This window comes from Chenopodium album, chromosome 11, assembly GCF_948465745.1.
Source record: "Chenopodium album chromosome 11, dcCheAlbu1.1, whole genome shotgun sequence".
In the NCBI taxonomy this organism is placed as follows: Eukaryota; Viridiplantae; Streptophyta; class Magnoliopsida; order Caryophyllales; family Amaranthaceae; genus Chenopodium; species Chenopodium album.
The window spans coordinates 57,798,018-57,811,309 of NC_137844.1; the positions used below are offsets into that span (position 1 = coordinate 57,798,018).

Below are 13,292 nucleotides of genomic sequence, written 5' to 3' on the forward strand. Positions count from 1 at the left end.
TTATTCCCAAAAGAGTTTTATGCTAATGAAATCCAATTTAATTATTTTCCTAAATTTCCCTAATATTATCAGTTTCCTGTAGTTGACATAACATGTTAAAAAGATAGGTGTACAATTGACCCAAGAAGTGCAAAAAACACAAAAATAATGATGGAAGAACAAGAAAAGTTTAGCTAAACGGTCGAACTTAAAAGCCCTTATTGTGTCCCAAAAAAATATGAAAATTAGACAATCATGCACGCACGGTTAAAACTAAAAGCATCTCAAAAGTACAAAGAAAGGCTATATGTATTGTCTAGAAGTCACAATTATTGCTATAGTTTCTTTGTTATAACACTGTTTAACTTTAATATTGTATTATTGGAAGGTAAGTAGGGTCACTTCTTCCAACAATAATCTGTTCTTCATTGAATCTTGATTTAAAAGATATGAACCTTGATTTAAAAGACATGCCAACCTTCATAATTAACCCATTGATGTATGAATTATGCATTCAATCATTGTAAAGCAAGGTGCCTCAATTTTTGGATCCAAACACCATTGATTATAATTAGCTAGGTCATAAAATGGTCATATACTTAATTGTCAACTTCATTTGGTTACTTTAGTAATTAAAACTTATAAATGTCTTCACTATAATTGGATTGAGTCACCTTGCACATGGATTAATTATATACAATTGGACATGTTAAGGTTATTTTATTTTAATTAGGGAGTAATGACAAAAAAATGCTATAGTAGCCATACATGGTGCAGAGAATAATGCAAATGTGGTGCAAATGTTTCTTATTCCACTAGAAAAAATTATAACAGAGATTTTGGTAGGGAGTTGCAAATATATTACATGTATTTTTTAATTATGGTATTATTAATAAAATTCAATAATATAAGTTAATAACTAAATATACTACATGTCTACATAGTAGTACTTCGTCCCATTGTTAAATTTGCATGATAGCACCCAAAAAACTAAAACGACATATAATTTTTACTTAAATATGAACCCGGTCAAATGGTTAGCAGTTAGCACTATTGAGCAACACACAATTCAATAATTCTATATTGCTATGGGGCATATGGAGCTAGAAGACATTCCGCCTAAAATACGAGGATTCTTATAACATATGCGTTCTCAATTTCATGGTCAAGTTACTATAATAAATAGGAGTAATACATTTTAGTATGGAGTACTGAACTATTAGTGTTCGTTACCTCCTAAATTAGGAGTAAAACTAATTAAACGAGTGGCATTAATTATGGTCCAATTAGATTTGGTATTAGTGTTCCGATCCACTCACAAAGGAATTGGAAGCTTTATCAACCCATCACTATACTTGCTCTAGTCTAAAGTATAGATTCGTTACCAATAATGACATAATGACGTACCAATAACACAACCGTTATACATTCATAGATTAGAATTATGCAATAATTTTCAAACTTTAATTCAACTATTAGAATTTAAAAACAGTAACAAAAACAATAACTATGATGACAAATTGTAAACTTCACTACTCGTATTATTAATTCATCCCATATAAAGTATTTCCAGTATTAACATTCTTCGATTTACCATTAGTAGCTACCACGTAATACGGAGTATCATTTATCTATCGCTATTAACAATTATGGAGTACCAAAATTAATAAACTCGTTACGAGTATAATCTAAAAATAAAATAAAATGAACAATTAAGGTTCAACCTCGATGCAAAGGAGAACGTTCGTGAACAACTTTAGGAGTCTTAGAATAAGATTGCCGGAAAACCTTCATCGGACTCGGAAAATACCACCCTTTTCCTTTCGAAACTCCGACGACATCATTATTTCCGCCAACAGCAACCGACTTCGATCTCCTCATCTCCGCCTCCACTTTCTCTCTCCTCGGTTTCTTCTGCCACCAAATCACCGACCAAAACGACGACGATTTCCCGGCGAGTTTTTCCGGCGGAGGTTTCTCATCAACGGTGGAATATCTCGCTGATCGGAAGAACGGAAAGGCGGAAGATCTAGACCGTCGAAACGCCGGTTCGCCGTCGATGAGATTAGAAATCCGACCGCCGTCGGTAAAATGGAGAGAGAAAGATGAAGACGCGGAGGAAGACGACGAGGTGGTGGCGTAGCAGGAGCAAGGGCGGACGTTAGCGCAGTCAGGGCAAAGAGCAGAAAGGCGTTCTTTAAGGCAAGAAGGGCAGACGCCAGTACGACGACGTTTTGATGGGTGTAATGAGCATTTCCAAACTTCATCTTCTTCAGCGTAAAACGCCATTTTTGATTTTTTTTTTTTTTTTTTTTTTGAGGGGGGTTAATTAATTAAGAGCGTTTTGTGGGGGAAGGTTGAGAGAGGGTTATATATAAGGAAGAGGGGTTAAGTGGGTTAACTATGGTTAAAGTTGGTGGGTTAAGAAGGGGAAGGTGAAAGGGCGGCGTTTTTGGGGAGCGGGAACATTGGATTTTTTTTTATTATTTTTTTAATTTTTATTTAATTTAATTTGTTGTTATATTTGTAAATTTGGGTGGTGTTTGGGTTGGTGTGGTAATGGGCTAACATGTTGGTTGGGACTTGGGAGGAAATGTAGGGAATGAGGTGTGGTTTGGACATTGGATGTGTTATGTCACTTCACTTGTCTGTATGTTCACACTTTACTACTTATGTACATGAGGATGAGAATTGAGAAAATGTGGTGAGTTTGAATGGAAAACTCCAACCTCGACTAGAGGGACTCTACGATTAGTGGAACGATTGGATTTACAACTTATATCTATTATACGTCCAAGTGTATTATTTTAATCAATTATAAATTTGTAATTAGTGTTGTTTTTGGACTATTAGGATTTGATGTGCAACGAATTATAAACTTGTTTACAATTTAAACACTATCTTCGCCTTTTTTTTTGAAACAAATAAATAATGCTCTTTTTAATGGAAGAGATTATTTGAAACTCATCACATAAGCACTCTATTTAGGGAAATATTATATTGGGTCAACGGAATAATTAATAAAATAGAGCGATATATTATTTTTTTCCTTTTCATTTTACTAAAATACTTTAGGTATAAACTCCCACACTCTATATCGAAGTGAGTCTAGTATCATTGAAACAAAGCTACTTTTATATCAACTTTACACTAAAATTGCTTTTAAGCTATTACTTGCACATCACAAAGATAACTTAATCAATTTTTTGAAAGGTCTAGGTGGCTTGCACGGTTGCACCCAAGCCCCATGATAGATTAATCGCGGCTTTAAATTGGAGTACCTTTCATGTGATAAGTTGCAAGTTTGAAAAATGGCTCAAGAGGTCAATTATAAGAATTGTCATCCGTTTGATTATAACAATTAACAAACTACGATTGCTTTTACTATTGTCAAAATAAAGTGTATCTACCTATATCATTTCAAAAATGAAGATCATCAAGGCTTTCAAGAGTCAATGTGCTTATGTGCCACATGTTGCTACCGGTTAACACAAAGTCACAAAGCCACATCATGCAAACATCCTATCATATGGTATTATGATGTACGTACCATCTATGTACGTTAATTAACAATAAGTACTTCGTATTAAATATGTGATTCCTACTTAACTCAGAATTTTTTTTTTTATATATAAAAAATGTTACTTCCTTGATAAAACAAAGAATTTGGTAGCATTTAGGTAATTAGGTTATAGTGATGAATTAACCTTGAGATGATGTTAAGAATATTGTCAAATTGACTTGAAGATACATGATGACGAAATCATGATTAAATAGCGACGTTGGTCCTAAACATCTAATTAATCACCATACAAATAAATAAGTCATAGAATCAATGGGAAAAGGAATAACAAGAATCCATCAAAATTAAAGTTATCTAACAACTAGCATCCAACAAATATACTAAAAGTAACGTACCACTAACACAAACAATAAATAATCTACTAATCTGAGTTTATTTCCGTATATTTATTATTTAATTTAAAGATTAAATGTTGAGGATATCAGGGGAGAGTGGGTGGGTAGGAGATAAAAATTCAAAAATTAGGTGCAGGAGTTTGAAAGAACAAACAAGGGGGGTTGCGCAATTGAATGTGAATGGGTCAAACTTGTGTCAACAACTGTCCATTTCACTTGGACCATGTATGATATGATCATCTCTTTCTGTGGTCATCGTCTTACAGATTTACTTCATTCAAGTTTTGTGCAACCAATCTGGCCTATGTGGGGGGACTACTTCGACTTCCGGTCCTCCTACCTCGGCCCTTCGAACCTAATGGTCTCATTTATTAGAGATAATGAGTCCAGGTGGGGATCATGTGATGTTTATTTTAAACGTTGGTGTACATATTGGCATGTGTTGTAAACATATAGAAATTATATATTGTTAAGTTCTATTTTTGTTGCTACCTCCATCTCATTTTACATGTTCAATTATATTAGTTAAAGACTGATAATTTTTTGGTCAATTGAACATGTAGTGAAATGAAATTTAGGGAGTATATTTGTAGTCTTAAGATTGGAAATCAAACCTATATTTTCTTCGAATTTACCATACCAATGTAAATTCAAAGCCATTAGTAGAATATGAATTGAAAAATGTTCTGAGATTCTACACTTCATTTTTTTTTTTTTTTTTTTTTAGAAACATAGCCCCCACAGGGAAACACACTTGATTTTCTATCAGGGTGATTTAATGTTATGTAAGGCTTGTAAGCGTTATCAAAAATAAAATTGGGGCTATAAAAAAATAAAATCCAATTATTAACGTAAGATTTATTTTTGTATAACGTTTTTCTAAAATTAGGTCCCTAAAATGTTGGACCTAATATAGTTGTGGTCAGCCCAAACCTTAAACCATTTTTATAAACCTGTTTTGTTTAGACCGGTTTTCACGAGTTCTGTTGTGAGCTTGTTTTTTAGTACAGATTATTGCAAAGGACAGAGTTTAATGGGCTACTAAGCCCAAGTAGAATGTAGTTCCTTTTGTTGTTTATTAAGCACATTTTTATTTTAATGTTGATTTTCAACTATTCAACTACTCGTTTTGGGCTGATCCAACCGGAGCCAAAAGACCAGGTAAATTTAGTGAGCTTGGTCGATATATTTAGACCAAAATCTAGTCCGGCCCGATGTAAGCTAGAACATATATAACAGTATAAGGGATGCATCAATGCATGGTCTACAACTCTACAAGCGTTTAAGTTGGAACTGACTTTAATATTGAATATCGTATCAATTTAAAGAATATTCACCATATACAACCAACGTCATTACATGCTCATATGCGTATAAGCACGTGGAGAACAAAATAGCCTTGATTGTACCGTGTTCAACGTATAGCTCGATGTAAATACAAAGTATCAAATTATCTCAATATTGATCACCCAATCATTCCATTTAGGATTTAACCTTGGTAGATAATATTATCTCAAACCTTTGAACCTCCAATTAATAATCATGAACATTATGTCATTGAAGTATATAGAATAATGTAATAAACACCTTTATTTGGAATTTTGAATAAAAAAATCCCCCAAAAAAAAAAATAGACAACCCCAACTTATCACAATATCACATGGTGTCAGCCCCTTTAGGTAGAAGAGAACCAACATTGTTGTTAGTTTTGGGTCGCATTTCAGGAGACACTCTCCTTCGAGTTCAAACTTCAAATTTCTAGGCCCATTAAAATGATCCAAGTTGCGTAAGATTTCATTACCTAGTGATCCTATTTTGGGAGTAATTGTTTTTATTGAGTTTTGTATTGAATAATAATAATGCTATGGCACACAATATCTCCAGACTTCAGATGTACCATAACAAATACTCCGTATCTCTTTGAAATAAATTAAAATTAATTCATGCGCCATTCAAGTACAATACCGACACGAAGTAATTTTATTGGTGATAAATTCTGTATTTGAATATGACTAGACACACCTGTTAAAGTATACATTTGATCTCTAATATAGGAAAAACATATATTTGTATATTAAATTATATTATAAAAAGTTGATATTATAAAAATATATATTAATATAATTTACCAACATTTTATATGATAATATTGGAGGTCTTAATTTAATTTATTTTAATTTTATGCTAGTATATATACCATTAAAATTAACATATAAATATCGTAAAATTATGTCAACTATTTTAAAACAAAAAATGTATATTATGACATGTCTGAATGTCTATGATAATTTGTCCTATACTTTGAATTTATATGTCTCTCATAAGATTTCAAGCAGAAATTTTTTAGTATTGTTAACATTTCATCAAGACACTTGTGCGACCAATCGAACATTAATATCTATAATGTTCTATTAATTAGAATCATGGAGGATCCTAACCAAACTTCAACCCTTACAAATTGGTCCAGTATTTACGGGTCATATACTTGGGAGTAGAGGGGAGGGTTAGGGAATCCCTAAAGCACCCTCACTTAAGTAGGACTTAAACCCATGTATTATATAACAATACTCCATATTTATTTATCATTAGTATACAAATAAAGTATTACAAATCAAAGTGGTGTATTCGAAAAAAAGAAAAGAAAAAAAAAAGAAGAAATTTTTTTTTTTCAACTGGTTAATTCAGTCCCCTTGATTTATATATAAAGTGTTCAACAGTTACATGTTTGAACAGTTACGTGTTTTTTAAAGTGTTTGGTTTGGAACAGTTTATGTGTTAAAGAGTTAGAGCTAGCTAGCTAGTAGCAAAACAAATAATCGGAATTGAAAAAAATGAAATAAAAATAGAAATAAAACACAAGAGCTATATATGTAACAATAATAATACAGACAATAATTGATGATCACTTCGTTGTTAAGACTCTATAAAAACAGTAAGTGAAATGTAAAGTAGACCCCTTTTAGCACGAATGAGTCGAAGGAATCAAAATTTGTTTCCCACTAATTTTATAAAGTCTACATATACTGTTTCTCTTTGGTGTTGACTCTTGACTGCCATACCTTTGTGAATTTCATCAGATCATTATGTATATGCACACGAAATAGTATAGGATTGGAATTTAGGTGCGGCTTCAAGGTAGAGGTGTCAAAAATAATAATAATAATAATAATAATAATAATAATAATAATAATAATAAACGAGAAAATAGACACATTCTGATGAAAATAATGATCAATTATGACTATTCAAACTAGATCGAACTCATTGATTTAAATTGATACCTCTATTCCAAGTATTGAACTTTTTTAGGTTTGCTTCCAAAAGTAAATATATACTTGTATAAAGCATGCATGCTGCTCATTATAGGAGAATGAAAAATATATTTTATATAAGCTATTGGTTTTTTTTTCTGTCATTTTATTATTTTTTTAAAATCCCATGCATCACACTAGTTTAATGCTAGTAGATCTTTGGTTCTTTTCCCATTCGATACTTTTATTGGTGATATGATCCATGCCATCAACCATACAACATAATTCAATTTATTTAATGAAGGAAAAAGATGGGACATAATACTGAATTTTTCTTTTCATGTTAATTTTGATATGACACCATGTCTCCAATATATATGTATGGAGTAAAATAGAGTGAGATAAATAATGTCACCCGCTCATCATTGTACAATCATTTGATAATTTAAGCTTTGATTGAATCATCTGATAAAGGAGTAGTTCCATATCTTATCCATGGCTTAGTTTTGAGATTTGAAAATGGTGTAATGCGATAACAATTGTTTGTCAGGAAGAGTTGTTTCCCTTCTTGAAGGGATGTATTGAATTTGGATTAACTGGAATGAATTAGTCTCTGGAGTCTGAATTATATGCTTCAATGCTTGCATTATATATAAGACTAGAATTTGACTCCTAAAATATCTAACATCAGAAAGTGATATTAAAAAGGTTAATAAGGTTTTATACTCGATCTCAATTATACGAAGTCTTTTTCTAGGAAGTTTGCAAGCAAGACAAGTTGGTTGGCATGAACCTTTCCAATTTTACGTCGGCCACACGTCCAACTTCCTATTGGACATAAGTGTTTCGTTTAACTAGCACACTCTTTATGATGCTTTTGACTTGATTGTACTTATAAAGAAGTTTTAAGTTGCAACGAAATACACTTTACTTAGATGTGTGATACATTGGCTAAGTAAAGTGTATGGATTCCGGAATGAACCTAGATATGTGATAGACTAACTAAGTAAAGTGTATATCATTTGATCGATGATCTTTTTCTATCTATAAAGAGTCTTGCATAAAAAAACTTCTGGACTACTTTAATTTCATGTTGTATGGAAGATATTTGTTAGAGTTAGTAATGTAATTGGAAATTAAAGGTTTATCTCGAACTTAATTGGGCTGGTTCGTCCAACTGATCAGGCGAGAGTAACTTTTGGTTTATCACTTATTATTATACAACTATCTGCTACGTAGTCGTGTGGCTTTGCATACAAACCTATATATACGCTAAGTACCCTTTTCTACACGATTGTGTGTGTCAGGTATTATTTGAAGTGGCTATCACTTGGGCCTAGTTGGGCATAACATAAACTGATAGATGATTTGGATTTATTTGTTTCCTTATATTGGAACTTTATAAATGTAAATAAGGGTCGCTTCAATGATACGACTTTTGAAAAAACCCTAAACACGTCAAACACAAACCAATCATTTGAAATCTGAACAATTCTTGTAGCAATTCCATTCTTCGAGTTCAGGTACACAGATTACAAAGGCAGTTTTGTTAACATTGGGGGGCGTGCGTCATCAGGGAACCTGTATCCGTGGTGGTGGCGTATTTCGCTTCTACTGCAATAGATTCTATTCTGCGATACAACTGTATAATTGAGATCTTCAATCAAGTATTTTTTTTTTCATTTATCTTCTTTATTCTATTATCGAAATCAACAGGAGGTATTTAATTTTTCCATCAATATGTACTCCGTGATGTATAAACACATATGGAGTATATATATGAACTAATTAAGCACCTTTGATTTGTATAACCATGCATGCATGCTGATTGCTGAAAGTGAAGACGATAGAGTTCACGCATCAAAAATGTTTGTTACATCAAAAGTCTGCTAACAAACAATTTTGATTGGCTCATTGGATGCATCTTAAATCTAAGGTGGTGACTCACGCTAGGTGTTGCCTTAATCAGTAAACTAACCTATCCAAGGTACAGTATATATGTCTATAGAATATAATTTTATGCTGATTGAAAGATATTAAAACCAAATTTAAGATATATATCTAGTTATAGACTGACAATGCATCATATAATAAAAGGCCAAGCTAATAGTCCTTTTCAGCGATTACGACTTGGTTATGGCTTATGGATAAGTATAACCACCATTAAAATCACTAAATAAAGCCATTACAATTCAAGTAAGAACTTACATGTACAATATGGAATTTTCCACGTGGTATCTATTGGCCACTTCTTTATTTATAAAAGAATTACTAGCAAACTTTTTGTGACCCAAAAGGCCAAAAGACATAGATTAAAAAAAAAAAAAAATGGGAACATTCTATTGAAAATTATCAAAAGCATGCACATGTACTAGTAATTAAATCTTAATGTAGCATATATAAGAATGAATGCCCCTGTCTTAGTATGTAAATTGAATAAAAGCAATATTCATTTACGTATACTTAGTGTTTATTTGAAAAAATCACAAGTTTTATAAACGTAAACAAAATCTTTGATAGAGTATTAAACAAATGAAAAATGTTCATTCTTGACATATATAACCAATGTATGAAAAATCATGTTATAAACCAACGCAACCTTTAATTTATCGTTAATCCAAAAAACACGTCAACAAGTGAACCAAACGCCCTCGCTCCCTTAAGGTGTCTTTAGTGTTGTGGTCCGAAGCAAAACACCGAAGCTAGCTAGGCAAAGTTATACCCGTACAAAATACTTGGTACTCACGCAGTAATAATATGGAGCCCACGCAGTACACCAAAACAAAAATTACTCGTACATTTGGTAAGTGAAGTGGCGGGCCCCCATTGGGCTGTAGTTTAGTCAACCCGTCAATTCTACACAATTTCTTTCTCATTCAGTCGAAATTGGCGTGCCGTGACCGTGTGCTTCAAGTTTTTCAATTAATTCATTTTTATTTTTATTAGAAATTGGAACGAAATTGACTTATGCTTCTTTGGAGAAAATTACAATTTCAAACAAATAAAAAAATAAAAAATAAAAAAGGACAAAGTAGGAAAATGTTGGGTAAAATTGCTATAGCTTGACTTTGACCTTTGATACTTAATTAGTGGTGACCAATGCTCTCTTATTATTACCACCATTATATTGTTGTTCAACTTCAACTACCACCCATCATTGGAGAGTTGTATTTTATATTTAAATATAGAAATATGGGTTAGTTTCTGACTAAATAGGCTAATTATGGTGTTATTCTAGTTTTTATTCATCACTTTTTAGTGGGTCTAGTCTCTAAAGTATTAGATGATGAAGCTTGACCTAAATAAGGTTATTTTTTTATATGTAATTGGAAATTTTTTATGAATTAATTATATATGTAGTGATATATACTCTCTACATTGCATCATAAAGAGAACATATCGCCTTTTTAGAAATACTCAACACAAATTTACTTTGATTGAAATATGTCAAGAACATTTTAGGATATTTTATCAAGAGACAAGAGTAATTCATTTTAAATGATATTTTTGAATGCTTGATGGTTATATAAAAAGTGTAGACATAACAAAATCAATAATTTAGCATTCTACCGGCATTGTCATTATACAAGGAAAAGAAAAACTAAATTAAATCATAATAACACCATTAACATGACAAAAATTAGTGCTAAATATGTTGTTAAAAGCACTAAAAAATGCATCATATATATACGTGTGTATGGGAAGATGGACCCTATGCGGTGTCACAATATATTGTTTAGCATTGAAATCTTGAGTTCTTAACTTCTTACTAATTTATTATGAACTCAACAAAATAAAACCTTATTATAAAGTATTAACACATAAAGGAAAACAAAAGTATTTCTTTTTTCCAATCATAATTAGCTAGAAGAGGTATTATTGTAGGGTGCAAAACAATATTACAACCTATGTACACCTTTACAGATACAATTTCCATTGACAGCTTACAAAGGGCAGCAACAATTGTAAAGTAGTTGGACAAAGATACAATAGGGAAATATAAAATACCAAAGTACCTTAAAAAAAAAATTGAAGTAGGATCACCTTCAAGTCAATCTGGCTAAGGTTCTCTGAATTACAATTCATTTAATTTAGACAAAGGTTTGCAAGTACACCCTTCATTTTCGTCTAATTTCAGTAAAAAGGGCAATTATGGTTGAGAATATTGAGATCTTTTCTCAATTAATGACGAATCATACGTTTCATCTATTTTAATGTACTTCTCAATTCAAACACGTCAACGACTTACATTCAAATAATCCATTACAAATGGCAAGGTTAGCATGTCGCCATGGTGCATCATAATTAAGATGTCAGAGTTCAGACAAATAGTGAAATATAAGATCTCTATTGATATAGGAAAAATAAACAATTGATTTTGAGTTCAAACAATGGGTACTATCACTAAATGTTGCTATGCCCTTTTCCTCATAATTCATGCCATATAGTTAAGGTTTATCATGGTTATTAATGTGGATTAGGATTAAAAAAAGTTGATTTGACATGATATATAACATGATCGATTAGAATCAATTGATCGAGGGCATTAAGCATGAAATACTTGCATAATACTATATATAATCTTTTCTTATCACTGTATATTGTTAGGTAAGAGAGCATACATTGATACATATAGCACTTTTTTTACACTATACTAAAAAACTATGCCACATTTTTGTTGATCATAATTAAATTAATTATGGATAAAATTAGATTCCATGGTCCCCACAATGACTTCGACCTCCAACTCCAACATTATAAAACTAGTCACCGCATCCTTGTTTTCAACTATAGTTATCATATTTGTATGTAGATTTATCATGTGTGTAATCTTTTATATTCTTTGAAGGAACTTACATTGCAAAGTTACAATTTCTTTGTGAACGGCATAAACTTTCACTTTATTTATTTAATCAAGCATTAATCAAGGGGTTAGAAAAAATCTTCACCTATCAACTCATATCACCCAAATTACTAATCACTCCCTATATTAATATCGGGAATGGAGCTTGAGAGAGGATAATGGGGCCTACTAAATTTGTCCTTGTTATTCCATAAACCGACTCTTCCTTTCAAAATATAGTGCACATCATGAGACTCTCGTATTAGGGTCTGTTCACATTTACTCAATTTCAGTTTAGTTTAATTTAGTTCAGTTCAGCTCCAATCAGTTCAATTCCAATCAGTTCAGTTCAGTTCATCTTCTAATTTCCCTCTCTCATAAAATATTCATTTCAGCTCAGTTCAGTTCAGTTTAGTTCAGCTCCAATCAGTTCAGTTCAGTTCAGCTCCATTTCACTTCAGTTCAGTAAATGTGAACAGACCCTTAGTCTAATATATTACACAACGTAGAGGAATAATTTTCCTTATAATAATAACTTTCAACTATAGGAACCTCACTAGGTAAGTAGGTAACACTATTTTTTTTTTTTAAATTTTTTATCCCACTCTATATGAGTTATAAGTGGTTAGAGCAATATCTACATTTTGTTAACAATGTGTATATTCAAATACACAATGTTTCAATTCTCTTTCAATGTAGTTTGATCAACAATGTAATTAACAATGATGATTCCCTTCAACTAAAAAATTACTCCAATAAATAAAAACAATGATGAATGTACTCATACTCTTTCCATTGGAACTTATCATCCCATCCATTTTGAATTGATTATATGAGAACAAAATCCAAACAAAAGCAACAAAATGGTATATATGGTAAATTTAAATATTTTCTCATCACACGGAATAAAAATTAAGGCCTTATTTATTTTAATCAAGAATATATGTCATTGTTAAAACTAGTCATAATCTCAAATGACAACACACTAATCTACTTACAAATGAATAACGATACCTTCTAGTATAATACAAAAGGTTATTTTATTAAAGAGGGCAAGAGTAGTTCATCAAACATTTTGCTTAGGGAAATTAAAATAATAAAAAAGAAAGGTACATTTGATACCAAATAAGACCTAATTAAACAGATTTTAGGTCATAAAATATGGAAGGGATTCCCTAGCATCATGCTTGATTACTTCATGTTTATGAGCAATATAATCAGTGGATGTATGTAGTCAGTCCAAAATCAGTGACATAAGCTTACTTTAGTCAATTAAATTTATATTAATTTATTTCCTTAAT

At 31.5% G+C, this 13,292-nt stretch overlaps 1 protein-coding gene across 1 annotated transcript; it reads right to left on the minus strand.

Moving 5' to 3' along the window:
* Positions 1–1,698: 1,698 nt before the first annotated feature.
* On the minus strand, positions 1,699–2,268 carry LOC145566977 (uncharacterized). The gene has a single exon (XM_081626223.1). The coding sequence runs from the start codon at positions 2,266–2,268 to the stop codon at positions 1,699–1,701; it is 570 nt and encodes a 189-aa protein (XP_081482349.1).
* Positions 2,269–13,292: the final 11,024 nt, after the last annotated feature.